At 52.7% G+C, this 24,719-nt stretch overlaps 1 protein-coding gene across 2 annotated transcripts in view; it reads right to left on the bottom strand.

Moving 5' to 3' along the window:
• Positions 1-607: 607 nt before the first annotated feature.
• KIAA0513 (KIAA0513 ortholog) overlaps positions 608-24,719 on the bottom strand; it is a 59,511-nt gene continuing 35,399 nt past the window's right edge. Inside the window, exons 2-13 of one of the 2 annotated variants that reach the window (XM_030886573.2) lie at positions 23,201-23,707; positions 19,824-19,923; positions 19,052-19,125; positions 15,705-15,775; positions 13,943-14,150; positions 12,566-12,606; positions 11,987-12,065; positions 9,609-9,686; positions 8,482-8,511; positions 4,227-4,307; positions 3,450-3,544; positions 608-1,727 (exon numbers count right to left, since the gene is read on the bottom strand). In XM_030886573.2, coding sequence (XP_030742433.1) covers positions 1,678-1,727; positions 3,450-3,544; positions 4,227-4,307; positions 8,482-8,511; positions 9,609-9,686; positions 11,987-12,065; positions 12,566-12,606; positions 13,943-14,150; positions 15,705-15,775; positions 19,052-19,125; positions 19,824-19,923; positions 23,201-23,529 — 1,236 coding nt within the window. In that variant the 5' untranslated portion in view covers positions 23,530-23,707 and the 3' untranslated portion in view covers positions 608-1,677. The remainder of the gene's footprint in view (positions 1,728-3,449; positions 3,545-4,226; positions 4,308-8,481; positions 8,512-9,608; positions 9,687-11,986; positions 12,066-12,565; positions 12,607-13,942; positions 14,151-15,704; positions 15,776-19,051; positions 19,126-19,823; positions 19,924-23,200; positions 23,708-24,719) is intronic. The other variant, XM_013005213.3, reaches the window with a different exon arrangement.

Genomic DNA, 24,719 nt, shown 5'->3' with positions numbered 1-24,719 from the left:
CCAAATCTAATCTTCCCTCCAGAACCCAGAACACAAGTAAAACTCTTATATCGACAAAAGGACAAATCTTTGGGGGCATGTTTAAGTCATAATGCATTTTAGTAACTCATTTGCGCATGAGGCCAAGGCATTGGAGGCTTTGTCAGAGTCTGGCCAACACATGGTTGCTGAGAACGGTGGTCAGCATGGGCCACTGGGCTATCAGGCATCGGGGATGGTTAAGTGTGTTATCTGAAGGAAGCTTGGAAGCTGTCAGCTGGTGCCTAGCTATCACTTACCATTGCTTCTCTAACACCCATTCAGTGGATTCATCAGGATTTGGGGGGCTGACTATTGGGGGTTCCATCCTCAGCCCCCCCTGTAAGATGCTCAATGTGTCAGCAGGGAGGCTGATACACACACACACACACACACACACACACACACACACACACACACACACACACACCTTACCAGCCAAGCCCACCCCTGTCCTCCAGGCAGGCTATACTACACATGTGCACTCAGATCAGCCCTCTGTCTAGTTGCTAGATGCCCAAAATGTATCTCGATGTGCCAGCGCCATGTGCCCACTAATCACACTGGGTATGGGGAGGTTACATACATGTTCACAGGTGAAACAGCTATTTAATATGATGGAGTGAGGAGAGGGAGGGAGAGAGAAGAGATCGCCCAGCGCCGACTCCAGTGTCAGAGGGGTACAGGGCAGCAGGCAGAGGACGTGCTGGGGCAGCACAGGCTGGGGAACTGGCGGGCCTGGTGCTGGTGGCCTGGATGTCAGCTTCACGGACCGGCAGATGTGGCTGGGACAAGCCCCAGGTGCTGAGATGAGGTGATGGAGGACACGAGTCACAGGGCTGGAGTGGAGTCTAGTGCTGACTTCCCAGTGAAGAGCCCCCAGCAATGCTCTGTCTCTTTCTGTCCCGTAACCCTGAGTATGGACGTCCTGTCCTCGTTGAAATGAAGAGCAGCACTGTCTGGTTTGGGAAGGGCACTGTCTTGCAGCTCCTAAGAAACGTCACTGTCCCGGGGCTTGCATGGGCTGGTAACAAACGCAGCTCCTCCGGGGGTACTGCTAGCTGTCCACGTGCATAGCCCATGCCGAGGCTGTGCCCTGATGGACCAGGCCACACTCTTGCTCCTTAGTCGCTCACTTGCTAGTTCACACCAAGGCTGAGTCGAGCTGGGTCCTGGTGCCGTGCTTCTCACAGCTCTTCTCTAAAATAGAAGGTGTTTTTCTCCTCCAGCTTCCTGTCCCCCAGGGAGAGAGCGAGTGCGGGCAAGCAGCAGTGGGTGAGGGGCCCACACCTGTGGGCAGAGGCTTCGGCCTCCCTGACCTGCATCCTGAGTGGCTGCCCAGCTCTGGCACAGTCTCCTGCAGCTGTGGGAGTCCAGCAGCTGCCCTCCTCACAAGAGGCTGATATTCAATAGTCACCTTGGTTTTAGCCTCAGAGTCCAGGGCTCCCTTGGCACAGAGACGGGGTGCAGGCACAGGTGGAGGAGAGAGGTGAGGAGGGCCACCAGGTTCTTCTAACAGCTGGTTCTAGGGCAGCGAGTGGCTCCGGGCGCTGCTAATGTCATGCAGGGTTATGGAGGGTGACAGCCAGTTGCTGGGCCGGGGAGCACAGCATGCACCCTCAGTCCTCCATGGTGGGGGCCAGGGGCAGCCTCCTAGGGCTACTCAGCGGCCATCTGCTCAATGTGGTCACTGAGCAGCTTGTACTGCTCTGGAAGAAAAGAGAGTGTTATTCTTGAAGGGCAAGCAGGGGCAGACTGGCCTGTTTGGCTCTCCTGACCAGAGACTATAGCCAAGCAGGGCCAGAGAAAGAGGGGGACATGCATAGGTGTTGCTCTCAGGCTGCTCCGCATGCATCACAGGCAGGGCTGAGCTGTAACGTGTGGGGAAACACAGAGCCACCAGTTACCAACACGACAGGGGTGGGCATGAACCAGAGCCCACTGGGATCCTGGGAAGCAAGACACCTGTTCGCACAGAGGTGAGGTCACAGAGCATGCTAGATTCGCAGTGATCCACTGCCATCAAGTCCATCTGACTCGACAGAGCAGAACTGCCCCCATGGCGTTTCTGAGGCTGAGAGTCTTTATGGAAGCAAATGGCCTCATTTTCCTCCCGTGGAGCCACTGGTGGGTTCGAACTGTCAACCTTTCAGTTAGCAGCCAAGTGTTCTAACCACTGTGCCCAAGGGTTCCTCATTAGCCATCAGGGAGATGCACATCAGACTTCAAGGAGAGACTGCACATCTCCCACTAGAATGACAATGACAAGAATTGAAGGCAGCATAAAGCCACAGGTGCTGGCGAGGCTGTGGGGAAACAGACCCCAGAGGGAGAGGGTTTCTCAAAAAGATGAACACAGAACAACTGCCGATGAGCAGCCACCACCTGCCTTGATGCACAACAGAAGACGTGAAGGCAGGGACGCAGACAGGAACAGGCACACCTTGTTCACTGCGGCATGTTCACAACAGCCAGAGGTGGGAACCACAGATATGCCCATTGCCCGATAAGGATAAATGCCACTGGGTCCTCACACACAATGGACCCCACACAGCCACGGAGAGAAGCAAAGTCCCTACACACCCTGGCACCATGGTGCTGGGGAAAATCATCCAGTCGCTAAAGGAAATAGTGCTTGACTTCATGTGTATGCAATAAGCCAAGGAATTTGAGAGGGTGAGCAGGCGCTGGAGGGAGGGGCGGGGACGCTTGGGGGGTGGGGGTGGGGGTGGAATCGCTCGGGGAAAGGAGAATGAGAGGCTGCACAACATGAAGAATTCCGCTGGGAGATTGCATATATTTCCACCACAATTTAGAGGGCGGAGGTGGGAGAAACCCTACGTATAGAGCACAGTTCTTCCTGGCACATCGGGGTGGTTGTGGGTCAGGCTGAAGGGGCAGCTGGAGTGGCCTTGCAGTCCTGCACACAAAGCTGGCTTCTGTGGGTTTGGGAAGCTGACCAGCAACAACCATCCGGGGCAGAGCCCACTTCCCTTAGGCCTGGCTTGGACATGCTGAGGGAGCAAGCCCCGCCAGCCCACACTCGGCAATAGTACCTAGCAGGAATGGTGTCCCAAATAGAATTCGATGTGTCACAAGTGTTTCAGTAGGAAATAGAGGCATCCTCAGGTGGTGCAAATGGTTACGGTGCTCTGCTGCTAACCAAAATGTTGGAAATTCGTGTCCACCCAGACATGCCTAGGTAGAAAGGCCTGGGAATCTATTTCCAAAAGACCAGCCGCTGGAAGCCTACGCTGCACACACATGGGGTGACCTACTCTGACACACGTGAAGTTGCTCCACGTATTGACTCAACAGAGCAGCGTAGGGCACTCTAGTGTGTAGAATACCTGTCCCCACATTGCAGCCCATCTGCCTCTGCCCTCGGACCTCGGAGGTCCCTGGGCTGCTAGTAGCGCCCCTGTTCTTACCTTCGTCCAGGTTTCCAATCACAGCCTGCTTCTTCAGGAAGTCATTGCACAGCTTCTTGTTGAGGCCAAACGCCAGCATGTTGTGCGTGAATGTGCTGCGGAGGAAACGCCCGTGAGCTGGGCCCACCTGCCACCGGGCAGGGGCCCTTTCCTCTAGGGCAAAATTGTTAGCAACAAATAAAAATAAATCGTTACCTAATTAGCCAGCTGGCAGCTCTCAGGGAGACCCCACCCACCAGTGCTATGCTAGGAGGCTGCATTAATTAGAAGCTGGAATTGAGACCAAATGTAATGAATGCTTCTGAGCAATTTCAGAATACACCTGTCATGACTGCCGGCATGGTGTCACCAAGGGGCGCTGACACAGGAAGGTTGATGTCCTCAAGGGTCCTGTGCCACAAAGGCAGGTGGAGGATGGGTGGCCCACTCCCCAGGGCCTGTGTGTGTGCGCCACACTTGAAATTCCTCAGGTGACCACAAACGTAGGCAAGGATCTCAGGGTCTCAGTGCTGCCTGCCAGAATTCTAACTCTAACAGGATATCTGGGAATGAGTCTCAGGGGGGGCCAGGGGGTGGGGGATGTGAGGTAGGGGCTGGGGCTTGCAAGGGACAGAGGGCAGGGGGTGTGAGGAAGGAGGGTAGTGGTGGGACTGCCAGAGTAGGAAGCTGGGCCTGCAGAGGATGGAGGGCGGGCATAGGGATGGAAGGGCAGGGCCTTGGGGAGGGGCAGAGCTGTGATGGGCGTGGCCTGGGGGAAGGAGGTGGGCCTGCCCTTACCCCAGCTGTCCAAAGGTGATATTCTCGTTGAACCGCAGGCTGTCGTCCCGCTCCTCCTGGGTCATGTGGCACCACTTCTCCCTGCAGGCACAGGAGCGACAGGGCAGAGCGTTCGTGTCATGCCACGTGTGCCCACCACTCAACCCTGCTGGCCAGAAGGGGGGCGGAGCCTCGGAACCATGCCAAGTTCACTGTCTCTTAACACAGAGTTGCCAGAACCCATCACACACTTGGCCCCAAGGGCGCACATTCAACTTCCTTCTTTCTGTGAGCGGAGACCCAACCGCTGACACATTTGCCACTGCCCTGGCCAGATGTGTACCCAGTGTCTTGGAAACACCACCACAGGCTGGCATTTCCCGCGGCTTAAAGGCTAGTCATGGCCCGTGCACAGTGGTGGGCACAGTCAGGGGTGGGGGACCTCGAGAAGGCGCTCAGCCCTGCACCTGCACATCCAGACCACACTAGTTCTGCACCTCCTGGTGTGTGCTAACTGTGATGGCACAGTCATGTCACCTGCTGTGATGGGGAGCAGGGAGTCAGCGGAGTGGGGGTGCGGGCTTGACAGAGCCTTCCCCTGGGAGGCCAGCCATCTACCTTGGACTCCAACTTGGCCCCAGCCACTCTCCACTGAGCCTCTCTGCATGTCACTCCGGGATGATTATTGTAGAATGAGTGCTGGACCCCAGGGAGAAAGGCCTGGGCAGTGGACACCCATGGTTACAGGCTCTACAGGGAGACTCTTTGAAGAACTCTCTGATTGGAGCGCTGTTTGCCTGTCGTGGGGAGATGCTGAAGGGCAGAGGATGGGGAGGGGGACAGTGCTGGGTGGGTAGGCACGCTTTATGGACTGAGCAGTGTGAATTCTCAGGGGGCCCTGAGGGTCAGTGTTCACTGCAGGGCCCAGACAAGATGCAGGCTTTTCCACACTCCACCTGGGCAGAGCACTGTGGCTCACTCCCTCCTGCCCCCACCTTCCACCCCCAGGTGTTATGACAAGGCCCTTCCCCACTGTCTCTGTAGGAGCACAGCGGCACTGCAGTTCCTCCCAAGCCATGTCCCTCTAGAAAAAAACTTGGGGTGGGGGAAGTTGGCTGAAAAATGGGGAGCGAAGAGGAAAGAGAAGAGAAGAGTGTGAGGGAGCGAAGGGCTGGGGGTGGAGACGCTAGAGGAAAGGAAACCAAATGAAGAACACTGCTTCTCCACACAGTTCCACCTTCTGCCTGCAGGGTGCTCCTGGGGAGGCTGCAGCTAGCAGGGACCACAGGGGAGGAGGGGTGAGCAGTGGGTGGCCCTGCTGGAGTCTTGACAAGGACATGATGACACACTACAGTTCCCGGGCCAGACTGCCAGAGGCTTTGCTAAGCCCCTTCTCGCGTCCCCTCAGGCCACCCTAGGGCTTTGCAGGCACACAGCTTCCTGCATGTCCACACACCACCTCCAACCACACACTGGGCAGCAGCCCCCAACTGGGCAGTATCCTGGCCCTACCCCACTTGCCCTGTGAGGAAATGGTTCTCTTCAGCTCTGTCAGACATTTGCCCTGACCTGTGCAGAAAGCCATTAGCAATAAGCCTGCAGTCCCATCAGCTCCTCACACTAGCGTTTGGCTGATGCCGCCCGCAGAGTGAGCCGGATGGGCACAGGGGGAATGCTCAGCAGTTGGCTGACATGGAGCCATCTCCTGAGTGATACGTGAGTGTCGCAGGTTGTTTCCCAAAAGAGAAATCATGTTGGAGCCGCCCACTGGCCTGGGGACTTAGGTTCACTCTCCTCCCCACCCTCACCTAGCTGACATGGAAGGAGCATGGCCCTCTCCTTGGGTGAGGCTGGGGGCACTGTCAGAGACTAGAGACTGCAGGGACCCTCTGCTCTTGGGAGAGGAGGCCTGGCACACCAAGAGGGCTGACTGTCCCCCAGCTGGGCTCAGCTGACTGTCCCCCAATGCCCCCTCCTGGCAGTAGCCCAGAAGACAGTGATTTTCCTTTGGGTCCAGGCTAGCCTGGCTCCTGGGAAACCCACCAGTTAACCCCCAAATCACCAGGTCGACTGTGGGGTATTGATTATACCTAAGGAGCCTTAGTGGTGTAGTGGTTATTCATTGGGCTGTGATCCCTGTGGTCAGCAGTTCAAAACCACCACCAACTCCTCGGGAGAAAGACTGGGCTTTCTACTCTCATGGACCATTACAGTCTCAGAAACCCCACAGGGTGTCACATGTCAGTGAGAAGGATTATACCTATGGTGGTGCTGTGGGTTAGGCACTGGGAGGTACTAAAATCAGCAGTTCAAGTCCACCAGCTACTCTGAGGAAAAAATACAAGGCTCCCTGCTCCTGTGAAGATTCACAGTTTCAGAAACCCTATGCAGGGTTTACTGTTTACCAGAATCTACTTGATGGGTCTGGTTTTACACTAAGTGTTCCCGTTAAGCACATGGCCTTTGTAGGTTGCCTATGCAGGGATAAGCACTACAAATCCCTCAGTAACCACAGGAGGCAGGCAGCAGGAGATTTGCACGGAAATTGTGTTCGAAAGTATCATCTGCCTCGGCAAGTCTTTAATGCTGAAAGAGCTCTGGCAGTGCCAAGGTGAAAGCACTGGGCTGCTCAACAAAAGGCCAGCTGCTTGAACCAGTTGCTCTGAGTGGGAAAGATCCAGCCTTCAGGTTCCTCCACAATCCACAGGCTCCGTCACCCAGGGCAGTTCTACTCTGTCCTTCAAGAAGCTACACGCTTTCAACCAGAAGGTTTGATTTGGTTTGGGTTTAACTCTAAAAATATCCTTACAAAGGACACAACCCAAACCCAGCTTCGCCCATTAGAAAGTTAAGCTTAGATTCTCTAACAACAGTGGAGGGTGATGTCTTCCCCCACTGGGCTGATGGGGTGGGTGCATCGCTGTGCCCTTGGAACAACAGACACCTGTGACGGTGGAGCCACGGGTGCCCACGTCCATGGCACCACAGACCATCAGTTCTCAACCTGTAGGTTGTGACCCCTCTGGGGGTCGAACGACCCTTTCACAGGTGTCACCTAAGACCATCGGAAAACCATAGGAACCAAGACACTGCTTGTCTCCAGGCAGGTCTGCCCACGTGCAGATATGCTGATCTGGTGAGAAAGAAGCTATCTCAACCTTTGCATTGACATTGGCTTTTTACTCATATTGTCGCAAAATGTAGCAATGTAGTTTACTGTTGTTATATTAAGACTGTTACCCATGCTACACCATGCTTCAAGGCAAAATTTCATTTATTTGTAATTAGAAATAAATATTTCACTATATATAATTACATATTGTTTTTGTGATTCAGCACTATGCTTTAATTATGTTCAGTTTGTAACAATGAAAATACATCCGGCACATCAGATATTTACATTATGATTCATAGCAATAGCACAAGACAATTATGAAGTAGCAACAAAAATACTTTTATGGTTGGGGGTCACCACAACATAAGGAACTGTATTAAAAGATCTCGGCATTAGGAAGGTTGAGAACCACTGCCTTAGACAGAGAGAAGCCACCTCTTTTATTAACAACAAGGGTGGTGGGCTGGCACCTGCCCACTAATTGGATCAGACCCGGAAGTACTTAGCCAAGATTTGCTGTGGACAGTTTTCGCATCTGTGAGCAGTGGTCTCGGGCAGGCCATGGAGGGACTGGGTACAGGTGTAGGTAAGGGGGAGAAGAGAGAAAATCCGACTTCTTTTCCGTCTCCTTTGTTCTCTTGTGCCTGATCCTTAGCTGTACACATGAGGTCTCCTAATACACTGGGCTCGCAGTCAGCCCTGCATTCTGGCCACCTCTGTGACCCAAACGTGGTCTACAGCATTTCCACATGATTCTAAAGTCCCACTCTCAGAACATCCCCCTTTGGGTTATAGGAAACAACTCTATTCTAGGGCCTCGTCTTGAAAAGGACGCCTCATAAATCCCACATCACCATGGCCCATCTCCCCATCACAGCAACTCCCCTGATCCAGCGAGAGGTCATGGCAGGGTGGCAGGACCCCATGCAGGATGGGAGTGGCTGCTGAGGGCCTGGCTCTAACGGAAGCAGACCCCACTACCATGCTGTCTCCCACTTATTAGACCCCCAGGCATCATCAGTCATTTCTATTTCTGGGTGCCCCGGCCTTGGGGCACACCAGCCACTGCAGTGGCTTCCCACACTGCCCCCACCCTCTGTGGCCCTCGAGTGACCCCCACAGTACGGTGAAATGGAACAAAGTCAAGGGGACACCACACACCTCTTCTCCTCCTCCTCTCCAGCCTTCCCTCTGGAGCGGCAGCAGAAACAGGTAAACAAAGAACAGGTCAAAGTCATGCTGATATGTGGATGGAAAGAGAACAGGCAGAGGACCAGAGCTTCCAGGGGCTGGAGAGAGGGTTGTGAGGCGAGAGCTCCTAGGGGGCAGGGGCACAGGATCTCAAGCCAGCCCCCTTTCCAGAGACGCGAGCACCGACCCACCAGAGCACAGAAGCATGTCCGGCCTGTTTCTGTCCCACGTGTGCACCATCCTCTCCTGAGGCCTCCGGGACAGAGTCTCAGAGTCCTGCCCATCCCGATGCCTCATCTCCTGTCCCCCAAAAGACAGAATTTCCTTAAGGCACTCCCTCCCAAATGGCGGGTCCTGCGGTTGTTATGCTAAAGGCAGCCACAGCCTTTCTCTCTTGCATGGAGAGGAGGAGCTTTATTTCACCTCTGGGCAAACTGAGCCTCAGCAAAGCCACATGGCAGGCAGGACCAAGGAGGGGGCCCAGAATGGCCTTACCCAGGCTGACTTTCCCCAGCAGGGGGCAGGCCGCTGACCCTTTCCTCATTGCCACTTGGCACACTCGGGGGTCAGAGAGAGCACCAGGCCCGGCCCCGTGGGCAATACCAATCCCTGCATCCTTGCCGCTGTGCACTTTCTGGAGAGGGTTTGCACGGGGTATTCTCCCATGGCCACATGACCCCTGAGGAGGCCACTGAGGTCAGCAAGAGCCTGAGAAAACTGAGAGCCAAGTCCAGGTGGCTGTCAGCACCCTGCTGCAGGTTCTGCCGCAGGGACCCTCAGACTGACTTCACCAGCTTGTATGCAGGGACGAGGCAGGGTGTAGGCTTTGGGGGTGTCCTGATGGCTTATGGGTGGGACTGTGCATTTTCCAGGACGGTCAGGCAAAGTCATGCCAGAGCACAGGACAGAAAGCGTACATGCAAGCAAGTCTCTCACTGGTTGAGCTGCACGCTCTGGGGCCCCCAGGCAGCTTGCATGGCACCAGGGCGAGGAGGGCCTGAGGGAAAGCAGAGCATGCCCCTTGGCTGGGCATTGACCCCCTCTTTAGAAACAGGACACTAGAGCACTCCATGATCCTCTTCCCTGAGGCTACCTACCTGGTAGTGGGAGAGCGCTTTCTCCTCTCACAGTGGACAGCATCGAAAAAGGCAGCATTCCAGAACCTCAGGGTGTGCCTACAAACAAGGACAGGAAAGACAGGAGCTCAGGCCTGTCTGCTCCCTGGGGCTCCAGCAGGGAGGGCCTAGCTGGATGGGAACATGTCACTCCCACTGAGAGAAGGAGTGAGCACAGGTGGGGTGACTGGGCTGGAAGTGGAGGGTTCTGTCTGTCCTGGTTCCCAGAGGAAGCAGACCTGCTTTTCCACAGCAGGCTTGCTGCTCCAAATTGGGCTGCCAGAGTCATGCTTGGTTCGCAGAGAACAAAGGCATTGACAAGGACACACAGGAAGGAAATGTCTTCTTAAAGATGAGGCAGCGGCAGGCTTCAGCCTGCAAGCCAAGTCTGGCATGCTGTGCTTCTACAAAAGGAACGTTTTCTGGGACACAGCCTGCATGCTCATGAACACATTGTTGGTGTAGCTTTGGGGCCCCTCCAGCAGAGTGGTTGTGACAGGGACCATATGGCCTGCCAAGCCTGAAAAATCTACTCTCGAGCTCTTTACAGAAAGTTCTTGGGCCCCTGTTCTGGTAGCTGAGCCAAGGGCCAGGGAAGCCGAGCTAAGTCATGGGAGTACAGATAGAGGTGGCTTCTTCTTCCTCCCTGCTTCTACTGGACCCTGACTCGATTGACTGCTGCCTCCTTCTCAGTGTTTGAATGGCAGTTCCTTGAATCCAGAAGTCCTCCTCACAGCCCTGCTCTGCTGTGGGTCTGTACAAGTACAGCTGGACTGGGGCCTGTGAGATGTGGACCAGGGCTGACAGGGGTTGGGACAGTGCGCTGGCTGTGGCTGTTAGGCGCTGTCAAGTCAGTTCCAATGCATAATGAGCCTATGTACAACAGAAGGAAAGTGCTGCCCAGTGTGTGCCAGGCTGGAAGTCATTGTGATCTTTGAGCCTGTTGCTGCAGCCATCGTGTCTGTCCCTCTTTGTCACTGCCCTTATGAGAAAACATGTTAAAATACAAGGAAGTGAAGCTTCAGAATCAGGAAGGCATCAGAAAGGACCCCTATGTGAGGCCGGGGTACAGGGCTCCCCTGACCACTGGCCTCACACTTCCACCACAACCTTTCCTGAGTGTCTTCCTTCAACAGGTCCGCTGTCTTGGAAACAGAAACACCGCCAGGGGCTAGCTTTCACAGACAGATGTGCATGTTCGCAGAAGGGGGGCACAGACAGAGGTGGCTTTGGAGGTCTGAATGCTGTGTCAGCCCTAGGGGAGGGTGATTTCTTCTCAGTGACTCTGGGGAAGGTCCTGGTCTCTGTCACGTGCTGCCTGAGAGAGCTCCATGCGGCTTCCCCAGCTCTGCTTCTTCCCAGTGCTTGTCTCAATACTTTTCTGTCTCAACAAGAGAGCCACTGAAGACATACCCGACGCTACTTCCCTCTCTTTTAGATCACGAGACAACCACTCCCAATGGGTTTATCGCCACCGGCCTGGAGGTAAGGATCTACAACATGTATTTTGAGGGGACACAATTAAATTCATATCGGTGAGTGACATAATGCTAGATCACAGACCATAATAATCACTCTTGTTAAGTGCTCACTTCAGGGCTTTTTGGTACATTCATAATGTTGTATAACCATCACCACTCTAATTCCAGAACATTTTCAGACCCCAAAGAAAAACCTCATGAACAATTATTCTTCAATTGACTGCCTCCACCCCCAGCCCCTGGCAGCCACTACCCTCCTTCCTGTCTCTACAGATGACGATGCTGAGTATCTCCTGTCACAGGAATCCCAGAGCATGTGGCCTTTCTGTCAGGCTGCTTTCACTGAAATAATGTTTTCAAGGTTTGTGGCTGCAAACACGTGGTAGCATGTATCAGCACTGATTCCTGTTTACAGCCAAATAATATTCCACCGTCTGAGTGTACATTGCTATTTATTCATCCATCACTTGATGGACACTTTGGTCGTTTCTACGTGTAGGCTGGCATAAAGAATGCTACTATGACAATCCGTGGGTACATTTTTGTGTGGACATATGTTTTGATATGTATATACCAAGCATGAGAGGGCTGGGCCATATGGTAACTCTGTATTGAGATTTTTGAATCTGTGTCAGACTTTTCCACAGCAGCTGCCGCATCTTACAATGCCGTCGGCAGTGGAGGAAGGGCTTAGTCTCCCCCAGCCTGTCAACAGTGCCATTGCCCGTCTATTTTCAGTCATCCTAGTGGGTACGGAAACTGTCCTTCTGATGGAAACAGAAGAGCTAGGACCCGAGTCTTCAGGGAAGAGGCCACTCCCTGGGGAAGGGGTCACAGGTAAGCTGGTGATGGAGAAGCCACAGGCCAGAGTTTACTTACCAAATGGGCTGCTGCTTCAGGTGCGTGTATAGGTAGATCTTCTCGCCCTTCTTCTCCTCTTCTGGGCTGTACACAGTCACTGTAGGAGGAGGGAGAAAGACATGCGCCCGGTTCACAAACCCCACGATAGCCATTTCTTCCTCCACAAATCAGAACAAAGGTCATTTTAAAACATCCTGGGTATCTGACTCGGCTCCTCTGCCCCATAAGCAGTAGTGACACTGCTCACAGACTGTCAGTGTTGACTGTTCCTTGCAGGGTGGGCCCGTGGGATAGCGAACTTCCCACCCCAGTACTGTTGGCTAGACAAGGGACTCCTCACAGAAACGAGGAGAGAAAACACAGGTCGCTGGCCCTAGAAAGCAACCCAGGAATCACCCAAGAGACACCCGTAGGCTGCAGAGGGCAGCACAGCCAGCAGTCCCAGCTTACTGCACACACACTGCTCTGACGGCAGGCTGGCCAAGGCCTTGATGACCAGGACTCAGCTGCTGTGGCTGCCCAGTGCATTGATGGGGAACCGTTCTTGGACCCTGGGAAAACACCGAAGGGACATTTGCTGGTGAGGATGCCACTTACCTGCCTTCTGTTGTTTCTCCTTGGGTTTGTTGTCATCTTCCCTGTGGGAGAGAAAGCATAGCATCGGCAAGTCTGACCCTTACCAGTGAACTCAGATGGCATGTCTTCAAGTCTGGGAGATGTTTCTGAAGTGGACTGTGTCTTAAAGGTATGTGTACACAAAACATGGCTTTCGTGGAAGTCTATAGCCAACCACTGCAACACCTGTCAGTGGCTAGTGTGTGGAATGCTGGGAGATGTGCGTCTGCACTTGGCTTGTGTGTTTTTACTTCTTGGCACCCCAACCTCTATTAGGTTACAATGCGGTGACATTAGCCACGTTCACCATGGGGTACAACCTTCACCACTGGCCAGCTGAAGCAGTAACTCCCCACTTCCCGGGCCCCCGCCCCCTGGCAGCCACTAACGTGACTTTGATCTCTCTGGAGATTTCATGGAAGTGGGACCAAACACTGTTGGTCTTTGGGTATCTGGGTTATTTCACTGGTCTTTGGGTATCTGGGTTATGTGTGAGCATCTTCAGGCCATCTTCTATAGCAGGTACAAGCTCATTCATCTGATCACAACCAAACCGTCGGTGGTACCTTGAGAGCCCAGCCCTTTGTGGCTGGCATACCCCCCACCCTCTGCGTGACCACCCCACAGAGGCTCCTGCAATTCCATCAGAGCCGTGCTCCTGGGGACAGGGGCCTTCTCTTGCTTCTTCACTCCACCGGCACCAGCTCTCAGCCCCGGTGGAGGAGGAAAACAGAGGGCGGGTTTGTGATTTCCCTCCTGCACCTGGCAGTCTCTGTATGCTCTTCTGATATCTGTCCAAGAGAAATGCCGACAATGCCACGGGGACCATCCCGGCCTGTGATCACACAGCATAGCATGAGGACCCAGTGAGGACTCGAGGGCAGAGAGCCTGCAGGGCTGACAGGTTCATCACTTGCGAGGGGACAGATTCTCTCCCTCACTCCACGTTCTCCTGTCATCCACCACACACAGGCTACAAAGAGGACAGATTCTCTGCCTCACTCCACAAGCTCCTGTCATCTATCCACGTACCGGCTGCAAAGGGACAGATTCTCTGCTTTATTCCATACTCTTCTGCACTCCACACTCTTGTCATTCACTACACGCAGCCTACAAAGGGCTCGGATTCTCCGCCTCACTCCACAGTCTCCTGTCATCCAGCACACACAGGCTGCAAAGGGGACAGATGCTCTACCGCACTCCACACTCTCCTGTCATTCGCCACACACAGAATACAAAGGGTTGGATTCTCCGCCTCACTCCACATTCTCCTGTCATCCACCACACGTGACTTCATCTGGCTTCTCTGTGCGTGTTATGCCAAGATTGCCCCCACAATGAGTCAGAGAGAATGCTTACTCGTTTCTCTTCCCCAGGGGGGCCTTCAGCTTGGTTTCCAACCCCCCAAAGAAGCCCTTGACGTTTTCGGTCTTGGCGGAGGTGTTCTTCAGGAGGCGCTCGGCAATGTCCTTCTTCTCTGCTAGCCAGCTGTTGGCAGATCTCAGGTAGGAGTCGATGCTCCCTGCAGGCTTCTCCCGGGACTCTGAGGGGAGCAGGTGGGGCTTCCCTTGAGAGAGAGAGGAGAGTGTGCTTGCAAAGCAGAAACAACAGATGGCAGAAAGGAAATGCTCATCCATGGACCCATGTGGCTTGGGGATTGGGGAGGGTGGGGAGAAACTCTCTCCAGGATCCTACTGTCCAAGATGGCTGGAAGCACCAGCATCGGTGGATGCATGTGAGAGCAACGAGGGTCAGGTGTCTTCCTCGGCTAAGAGCAATTGCTAGGTCCCTGCTGTGCACAGAGAAGTTGGCCAGGAGTTGGCAGTGAGGAGGGAGAGAAGAAGCAGAGGGAGCCCACCCGAGAGAAATACGTGGTCTGGGGAAGGTGAGGCAGGGTCATAAGAAGCCGGGACAGAAAAGGGGTGGTGCTATGTCTTGTCATAGAGATTACGTGTCCTCAGGAGACAGAAAGAAATATTATTTCCCTGGTGCCTGGGATGGTCCAAAAATAAGGTGGGAAGGTGGGGGCAACATTCTGGGCAGAGGGAGGCATATGAGTGAAGGCAGCACAAGGAATGTCCTTTTCTTCAGGCAGCATTCTTTATCTATAGGAGCCTGGATGGTGCACATTGGCTACTAACTGAAAGGTGAGTGGTTTGAACTCACTGGCTGCTTCCTGGGAGAACAATGTGGCAGTCTGCGTTTAGAAAGATTTACAGTCTGGGAAACCCGATGGTGATATTCTCCTCAGTGCTACGGGGTCACCAAGAGTAGGAAATGACTTGGTGACAATGGGTTTGAATGGGACATATGGGTCAAAGTGCCCTCTAGGGGTCAAGAAGACCTGTATGAGTCAAGGGGACAAAGTTGAAGCTGCTCTGCACATGAGCACCACAGAGGCACAAAAGGCCTGCTGGCCAGAGCACTATGGCCTGGGACTGAGGCAGCTAGGTAGCTGTGGCCTGCAGAGCTAAGGGTCACTGCTGGTGAGATGAGGATGGAGCTGGCTGACAGAGGGAAGGAGACATGGAAGCACGGAAGGGAAGTCAGTGCTCATTACTGCCTCACCCAGCTCTGGTCCCTGAGCTGCCCACAGCTATCTCGAGTCCTGAAAGCCTGTAGGAGATTGCTATTACCACCAACAAGCCTAACAGGGCAGCCTTGAGCTCCAGCGCCCCAGAAAGTTCTGGGGAGGAGACAAACAGATCTCATTGCCCCTTTAGCACAAACTTGGGAACTCATCCCACCTAAGATCCAAAGCTACTCCTCTCCCTTGCACATCCACAGTGCCCTGTGTGCTGTCTGTGGATAAAACAGACCATGGTTATCAGCCATGCAGGAACTCCTGCCTGCACCATGGAAGCACTACTAGCATGGTGCTGCTCTCCTTTCCTAAAAGCATAGTGACTTTCCTTGCACTGGGGAAAGCCAACTCCTCAACCCATAAGTGGACTATGTCTTCTCTCATTTTAAGGGCTTCGTTTTTGCTCCTTTGACCTTGCTAACATCCATGCCCTTAAGAAGCTCCACAGGCATTGCCTTTAACTGAGAAGGAAGTTTGAGGTACCTCCATACTCCCAGTTGGTAAGTCTCAGGCTTCCAAGCTGAGCCTCACTCTTACCGATGTGATAGTAGGTGAAGCACATGGTCATGAGGTTCTTGGCAGGCCCAAAGTCGTCCATCTGGTGACACCTGAAATGAGAAGCAAGGCCAATTGGCAAAAGAACCATTCTGCCAAGCTCCCTCACTGTGGGTTAATTGCACAAGACCAAAATGTTTTACACACACGTCTAAATCAGTGCTTTACTCCCAAGAAACACACACAGTCACTCAGTCCAATCAGTGAGTCGTCACAGACATATGGGCCAGGGCCCAGGTCTGATTTGGGGCAGGTAGGAGTTCACCTTCTGTTTTCATGCCCTGTTCATCCTTGTGGAAAGGATGAGACCCAGGAAGTTCAACTCAATGAGTATGGCAGAGCCAGGCCTCGAAACTCAGTCTCCAGTCTCACTCCAATGCCACGAGCACCAGGCACCGACCCTCCTTCTCAACGCGGAAGTTAGCAGTGAATTACACGACAAACTCCACAGCATTCCTCTTGATTAGCTCATTCCCAAATTAGTAAACCATATGATTTTCTGATTCAAAATAGGTAACACCAGCCCAGTTCAGTTCACTGATGCCTGGAATATTGATCTTTATGTGTTCCATTTTCATTTTTAAAAACTTCCAATTTTCCTAGATTCAAACTTTGTACATTACAGGTTCCAATTATTAATTGATATTTGCAGCTGTTTCGTCTCATTTTTGAGGAATGCCCCACCAGCCATCGAAAATCCCTAAGGCTTTATTCTTTCAGGCTTATACTCCATTCACGTCACTACAGTTGGCCCTGCCTTGAGAAGGTAGCTCTTCCTCAGTCATATTTTGAGTGTCTTCTGACCTGAGGGGCTCATCTGCGGGCCCTATTTCTGACAATATTCAAAATATTCTGACAATATTCTGCTGCTGTTTATTCTGTAACTGACAGTGTTTCCATGCTATCCACAGCACTTTCAGTGGCTAGTTCCTCTAAAGTGGACAGTGCTTCTTCGTAGTCTGTTCTAAGTCTGGAAGCTCTGCTGAACATTGTTCATTTTAGACAGTCCTGCTGGTATTGGAAATGTTAGTGACACAGTAAGCCACCACAACAAGCCACACAATACAACAAACTGACAGGCGAGTGGTGGTTTTCAAAGTTAACAGATGAAAAAAACTATACTACTGGTAAAACCAAGAAGACTATACAAGAGTAAAAACTGGAAACGTGTATAACCTGAAAAGCATAAAACTCATAAGTGCTTAAAATTAATTTTTAAAATATATTCCAATGGTTTTGTCATCCTCACTCTCCCTCAACCCTACAAAAATACATATACTCATGAACTAAGTAAATGAAATTCTTTTGTTTGGGTGGGATCAGACCCTCAATTGAATTTTCCAAGTTTTATTTATTCAATGAAAAAAATAATTTAAGTTTTAGAACTAGATATGTATATTGACATGTGGAACAGGTAAAAATTATGCAAAATGTGTGTTCCTGAAATTTTCTACCAGCAAAAATGTTTGCAAAGAGAGTTGTTTAATACACAGGATACCAAAAAACCTGGAAGCTTATTTGAAAATAGCCCCAAAGTGTCCTTTAGGCCAAGGGTGAGGATTCTGCTTTAGCTAAATGTTCCTCATCCCTCCACCCTTGCTGGCCCGAAGCCCAGTGTCTCTTAGGGAAGCATATCCTGGGCTTGGAATACTCTGATCACTTGCAGGAGAAAATAGGGCTCCTCGTTGTTGGGGTCTCTTTTCCTCCACGTAGACCCAGTGTTGCTGGACAATGGAGAAGGACGTGGAGACAGCAGGAAGCTGGAGCATTAAGATCCAAGAAGACAGACATGTATCTCTAAAGACGGGGGAAGGGAAGCAGAGAGCCGTTTTCCAGGCCAAGGAGGACAATGTGGACGAAGGACAGGGAAGCAAGGGGGTCCAGATACATGGGACTGGTGGGCAGGTAGGCCCACAACAGTGTCAGAACAGCCTCTCTTCTTCCGCCACACCTCAATCTCCACTCTGTGGGGCTGGGGCTCTAGAAACGCACTGCTACTGCTCAGCTCCCCACAGGGGTGGGGGTGGGGGTGGCAAGGGAGGATGGTGGAGCAAGGCCCCCTCCATGTCATACTATGGAAGCCTGTCACCAACTCTTACTCAGGTCAGCCATCCTGGAGAGTAGGGGAGCTCACAGGAGGAGAGACCCTATCCGTCAGTCTGGCCCTACACCTGACCATTGAGCGCCAAACTCCACAGCCTTCACAGGTGAAGGTTCAAGGTAGAATCCTCACCTTCCATGTTTCCGGAAGCCTGGGTTTCATTCCTGGCCTATGCACCTTATGTGTGGCAACCAACCTCTGTAAGTACATGCTCGTGTGTTGCTAGTATGCTGAACAAGTTTCAGCAGAGCTTCTGACTAAGAGGGACCAGGAAAGGCCTAGTGACCCAAAACGCAGCTACTGGAATCACTAGGGATCAGTCACACTGGTCTACTCAGGAGGACGCAGGACCAGGTAGCAGACTAAAGCCCCACCAAACGCACTGCCATCGAGTCTATTCCGACTCAGAGTGGCCCCAGAGGACAGAGGAGACCTGCCCTGTGCGTTTTGGACACTGTAACTCTTTATAGGTATGGAAAGACTCAGCTTTCTCCCACAGAGGGGCTGGTGAGTTCAAACTTCAGATCATGCAGTGAGCAGCCCAATGTATAACTCACTGTGACTCCAGGGTCTCTTAGGTAGCAAGGGGCAAACCAAAACTCAAACTCACTGTCATCGAGTTGATGACAACTCAGAGCAACCCCTAGGACAGAGGAGAACTGCCTCTGTGCGTTTTTGAGACTGTAACTCTTTAAGGGAATAGAAAACCCTGATTTTCTCCCAAGGAGCTGCTGGTGGTTTGGAACAGCAGCTAAGAACAACTTGGGCTTGGCTGGCAGGCCCCTGCCTTGTCAACACCTGGGTCTGTGGAATAGGGCCTTGAGAGGAAATCTCTAGCAGTGCCTCACTCGGACTCCTAGGCACATGCAGTTGGCAGGTGAGATGGTTTATTTGCTGGTAGGGGGGCAGGCTCCTAGGCTGAGTCCTTCACAACAGGAAGTGATGAGCAGCCCCCATCTCAGGAGGAGAGGCCCTAACGGGGTGAGCTCAGTAATCACTGCCTATCCCTGAGGGCTGAGCCTGGGAGAATTTACTCACAGCCAGCTGTACAGCCCCGCTTTTCACCATGAGGGAAAGACTGCGAGGGCTGCCTCCCTGGGATGCTGGTCACGACTTCTGCATGACTCAGATGTGAGCCAATGACTAGTGTGGATATTACTCACGGCCGTGTCATTACAGCGCTGAGATCATGTAAAGAAACACTCTTGGAGTTAACAGCCATACTTACTCAAACAGCACCACTGCAAAGGACTGCACCAGGCGGTAGAATGTTGCTTCTGAGACACACTTGGAATTGCAGCGCTGCCAGAGAGAACAGATAGGGGTCAGGATGGCACGAGAGATGTGCACAGCTGGGTGCTCTGACAAAGGTCTGGCATGGCCACTCACTGCCCCCTCTGAACTGCAGAACACAGGGCCTCAGGCATCTCCATACTGCTGTCCCTCAGCAGAATGCAAGCAGTGTCATTCTTACAGCACTTTAGAAAGCAGAAACTGCCTGTAGCCCCCCCACAAGAAAACAAAGGACAGCACTGGCGATTTTTGAATGGTGAACTTATGTATTTCTTGTTGCTTGCCTGGATTTTCTCATCTTTCCATAAAGAGTAACTGATGTATGTAAAGAACATGCTAATAAAAACCAAGAACCTAAGCTACAGGCTGGAGCTGTCTTGGATGTGTCTTCCTTCACAGAAGGGAATAGTGTGGGTTATTGAGTAGAAACGGGTTGCCTTTAAGATGGTGGTTTCTCAGAGCACAGCCTGCTCGCTCACCCAGGCGAACCAGCTCCCAGTCCCACACTCCCCCCACCCCAGCCCTTTCCAAAACACTGGAATAAGGGGTTTTTTCCTGTTGCCATGTCCCTGAACTACTCTCTCCAGAATTGAATTACAGAGTCAGTTAAAGAGTCAGGGAGTTGTTCCGCATGACCTAGTCATCCTAGTTAACTAGCTGGTCCTTCCAAGGGAAGCCCCCACCACCTCCCACCTCACCACCCTTACCTGGGCGCTCACAAAGCGGGCAAACCACTCCCGACCTTTCCCATTCTCACTGCTGCAATACTCCCCAAACTTGGCTTTCTCCTCCTGGTCCAGATCCTCCCTAAAGAGAAAGAGTGGGAAACATCCTTTCACACTCTGGGAAGGTAAGAAAGGAGAGGGCCCCACAGGGATGGCACCCAGCTTCCCACTGTACAGCAGCCTGGCTCCGAGAACCAGGCTCAGTTCCAGAGTGGTGGCCAGCTGTCCAGCTCCACAGCCCCTTCCTGCTCCTGCCCCCAACGACTTCCAATCATTTCCAAGTCTGAGTGGGTGCCACTACCCCGAGAGGGCTTTGCTCCCCAGCTATTGGGACTCCATTGATCTATGGCACTAAGCCAGTACAGAGAGCCCAGTGGGTTCGCCTGGGCAGTGCACCCTGAGGGTGTGCCTCTGGGCAGCAGGACGGACGAGCTGCTTCTTCCACAGAATGCTCATCCGTCCCCTGCTCTGAAATGATGGAGATAGCCAACCGTCAGTCACAGGGTGGTCAGAATGCCCACCTGGTTTCAACCCCTTCCTCTCACTTGAGGGGAGAGGCCGGTGCTCCGCCCAAAGACTCGCAAGGAAGCAGAGGCTGAACAACCAATGGCGGCCACAACTTCCTTTCAAGGCGCGAGAAACCATTCTGGCTTCACTGGCCTCAGAAAACCAAGACCAGATGCCTATGGGATCCTGCCAGCAGCCTGTAATGACCTTTCAATGCTCCTGAAAATGCAGCCAGCCCTGCTGTCCATGGTGCCGACGGGCCAGCTGCAGGTGTGGGCTTGATGAAGCAGCCTGGTTCTGGCCAGATCACCAGGAAGCCACAGCTGCTTCTCCCACAAAGGCACCCACAACCAACCAGAAACACATGCCATCATTGGCTTTCCCTCTTCCAGCCTTGGAAGGCAGTGTGGACCCTGTGGCTTAAGGCAGAAGGCCACCCTGGCCTCTTGCAGTGAGGGGCTGCAGACCCAGCAGAAAACTGTGAGCTCTTCGGTGATGAGAATGGATAAAAAGAAATGCTTCTTAGTGCTGAGTGAAGCTGGCTCCTCCAATGCCAGGTGCTTGCAAATGGCCTTGTGAGAAAGCAGGTCGGACTCTGTGGCCGGGGTGGGGCCTCAGACTCTGCATTTCTGTCACCCTAGGACAACAATCTGCACAGCCCAACATTCAGCTTGAGGTGCCTCAGGGCGCGCTGGGAGCTGGGTGGTTACCCCCACCAGGCATGAGTCTGCCTCTTGGCTTCCCCTCTCCCTAGTTAAGATACTCATATACACAGACTATGGGGGAAAGCTGGGGTCACTCCCTAGACACCCTGCTTCCCTGACTGCTTTGTGAACCCACTGTTGCTCCTGAAACCAGCACCCTTGCTTATACTTTACCTTTCTAGCAGTCTGCAGTGACCTTTCAATACCACACAAGAGAGACCATAATGGGATACAGGGAAGGACCCCTATCTACACGGCCGCTTACAGTTCAGTGCCCATGAGCACAAGGAGTGTGGGTCTCTGAAGCCTGAGAGTGTTATATATTGGCCCCAAATTGAATACCAGCTCAAAATTAGACTTCCTGGCTGATTCAAAGGATCCCTGGAGATGCAATAGTCAAGTTCTCAACTGCTAACCAGAATGCTGGAGTATGGAACTCAGCCACTCCACAGGAGGGAGGCCTAATAGTCTGCTTTGAAGCCAAAGCCTCTAGCCTGGAACCTCACCAGTGGCTCTGCCATGAATCAGAGACCATGCGACAATGGTGCCCCGCAGCACCCAACAAATGCCCATCAAGTGCCCCCCTCCCCCGACAAAAAACAAAACAAAACCCCAACTCACTGCCACTTCTAGTGACCCTAGTCAGAGGAGAACTGCCTCTTTGGGTTTCCATAGCAGTACATCTTTAAGGGAACAGAAAGCCTCATCTTTCTCCCCCAAATTCTCAAAGGCTATAGAAGCTCAAGCAGCAGCCCCTGAGTTTAGCAATGGAGAGGCAGAGCGAGTTCAGTAGTGTGCTCCGAGCTGTGCGGGAGAAGAAGAGCTGGTGCCAGCAAGCAGAGGCAATTCCTGCAAACCAGATGCAGGAATGTGCAGGCCGACTCTGGACTAATACACATAAAAATGTCCTAGTGCTCTGGGGGATGCCAGGTGATCTTTTCTTCACGCTTGTCTCTTTGTGTTCAGTGAGGAATCCTGGTGGCATAGTGGTTACATGTGGGGCTGTGATCTGGAAGGGAGAAAGATGGGGCTTTCTACTCCCAGAAAGAGTAAGTCTCAGAAACCCACGGGGCAGTTCTACCTTGTTCTATAGGGTTGCTGGGTGTCGGCATCAAGTGATGGTAGTGAGTCAGTTTGTGTTCAGTACATACAGTCTGCACCCATACACACACAAGGTGGTATGGAATCCATCCAGCTCATGGTGGCCCCTGGGTGTTCTCCTAGAGTTGTGATCCATGGGGTCTCCACAGGCAGTTGTTTGTGGAAGTAGATCACCTCTGGGTGGACTCAAACCTACCACCTTCCATAAGCCGTTGAGCATGTTGATTGTTTGCACCCTCAGGGACTCCTAAGTGTGCATGGATTTTTCTCACCATTGAGTCTGTTATGATGCTCAAAAGTATAGTCTGCTCAGGGGTGGGCAAACTTTTGGGATGGAAGAGTTAATCCTGTCCCTCACAACAATTTAAAAATCACTCAAGAGCCATACTTATATTTTTACCAAAAAAATGACATTTGAGTAATATACTTTAAATGAAACTATGATAGCTTGAGTTTCATTTCCTACTTTACTTTAGACTCGTGTAGGGACCAAAAGAGCTGCAAATAGCTCCAGAGCTGCAGCTTGCTGACAAGAGAAAAGGCTGCTGAAGACAAAAATGTTGGTGGGCTTTCTGCCTGCCCCTTTGATGTCTCCTGGAGTACCACTGAGAGCTGAGAAGGTCCTCGAAGAGAACGGGGTGCCACACAGACAGCATGGTGTCAGTGCTGACAGGGTGGGTGTGGGGTGCCTGTGTGCCCATGGAACTGGCAGAGGCCTAAGTGGGGAGTTGGGGGTGGGGTGGAGTAGGGAAGGTCATGTGGTCACTCATCTCCAAGAATCTCATCACTGGCTGTACTTCAGAATCTCTGGGGAGCCTGGCCATTTCTGAGTATTGTGCTGCCCCTGGAGATTGTAAGTTAATGGGGTTGAACTGGGGCCCAGGCCTGAGCACTTTACATATTCCCCACAGTCTCTGCTTGCAGTTGAGGGTGGGGCTGAGGCTCAGGACTGATAGCCATGGTAGGCCTGGCCTGGGCACCTGGTCAGATGTGGAGGCAGAGCTGCTAAGAGTCCTGACTGGGTTTGCCAGTGTGCACCGCCCTTACCCGCCAGAGAAGACCTTCTCCACGTAACTGCACATGAACTCTCGGAGCTCCAGGGCCTCCTCGTCCTGAACTGACGCAGCGCTGTGGTTGGAGGAGTAAGAGTCGTTGGAGGAGGAGCGCCGGTACTGGTCCCAGGATGGGTGGGAGAGCGACTCATCCATGTCATTCTCGCTGTCTGCAGATTCGGTGGTCTCACTCTCTGATGCACCATCCCCCAGAGAGCTGTCTCTTTTCTGCAGGTGTGGAGGCAGGGCCTCTGGGGGAGGAGAGGGCAGGGGCTCCGTCTCAAAGTCAATCAGCGACCCCACAGGGACTTCTGGAGCCTCCATGGCACAAGTGAGCTGCTGGTGGTGGGGAGGTAGGGACTCGAGGTGGAGGGCTGCCAACTTGCTTCCAAAGTGTGGAGCCAGAGGCCAGCTGGAACCCTGCCAGGGTCACGTGAGCCACTCAGGAGCTGGAGCCTCCCTGATGAGCCCTGTGCAGCAGTGGCACATGGCGCTACGGCATCTGCAATGTAAACACAAACCCATGAGGCTCAGCCCACGGAGAGTGGTTCTGCACACGAGACACGTGGGGCTGCCAGAACTCAACTTCCCAGACTAATAAAGCAGGGCCCCAAGCTTGCAAAATGTGGGGTTCGACACCAATGCATTTTCCTACTGCTGATAGGGCCCAAGAGATGGCCCACATGGATGGATGAGTCGAGGAGCAAGCCAATAGCAAGTACCAGGATTTCAGGGAACTGAGCAAGCAGACTTAAAGTAAATTGTATCTCCTGGCCTCCCACTGCAGCCACCAGCAGAGGTCACTGGCCAGTGAGTAAGCAGGCCAGTCCCTAAGATGGAAATGCACTGTTCCCAGAACACAGGGCTGACTGGAGACGTCATGAGGTCAGGCACATCAAGAAGGAATGGTTCTCTAAGCCAGGGTACCTCAACCTTGTAAATGAGCATCCACTCTTCCCAATTCATCTTTCATGTTCCATTCCTAGGGCTTTCCTGTTTCAACCAGAACCTTCCCAGAGACCTGTGGTCTGTGCTGTCTCAGAGCTCCTCAGGGCACTGACAGTGGTCTGGGCAGAGGGGCAGCCCAGGCCCTCCTCGGGTAGTGGGCACCTGTCTGGGGCCTCAGGGTCAGATGATATTCTCCTGGAAACCACAGTGTCAGAATCTCCACAGCAGAGGAAATCCTCCCTAAGAAACACACCTCCTATTAAAATGAGGAGGCATGCCCTGGTGGTACCAAGGCCTAACTCTAAGGTCGGTGGTTCAAACCACTATCTGCTCCTCAGAAGAAAGATGAGGCTGTCTGCTTCCATAAAGATGACAGCTTCAAAAGGGAAAAGAAAAAAAAAAAAAAAGGATGTGGATAGTGGGGGAACAGGGCACTAACCCACCCACAGGGAGGGTATTGTTTATGTCTCCACAGGAAAGGGAGAGACGGACCAGACCTCAACCTGGTACGCCAAGCCTTGAGGGCAACATACTGGCATAAAGCAGCAAAATAACAGAGAGGTCTG

This window comes from Echinops telfairi, unplaced genomic scaffold, assembly GCF_000313985.2.
Source record: "Echinops telfairi isolate 266 unplaced genomic scaffold, ASM31398v2 ScPeMD7_2291;HRSCAF=2852, whole genome shotgun sequence".
Taxonomy (NCBI): Eukaryota; Metazoa; Chordata; class Mammalia; order Afrosoricida; family Tenrecidae; genus Echinops; species Echinops telfairi.
Note: the sequence above shows the minus strand (reverse complement) of the source record. Positions and strands in the feature narration are given on the sequence as shown.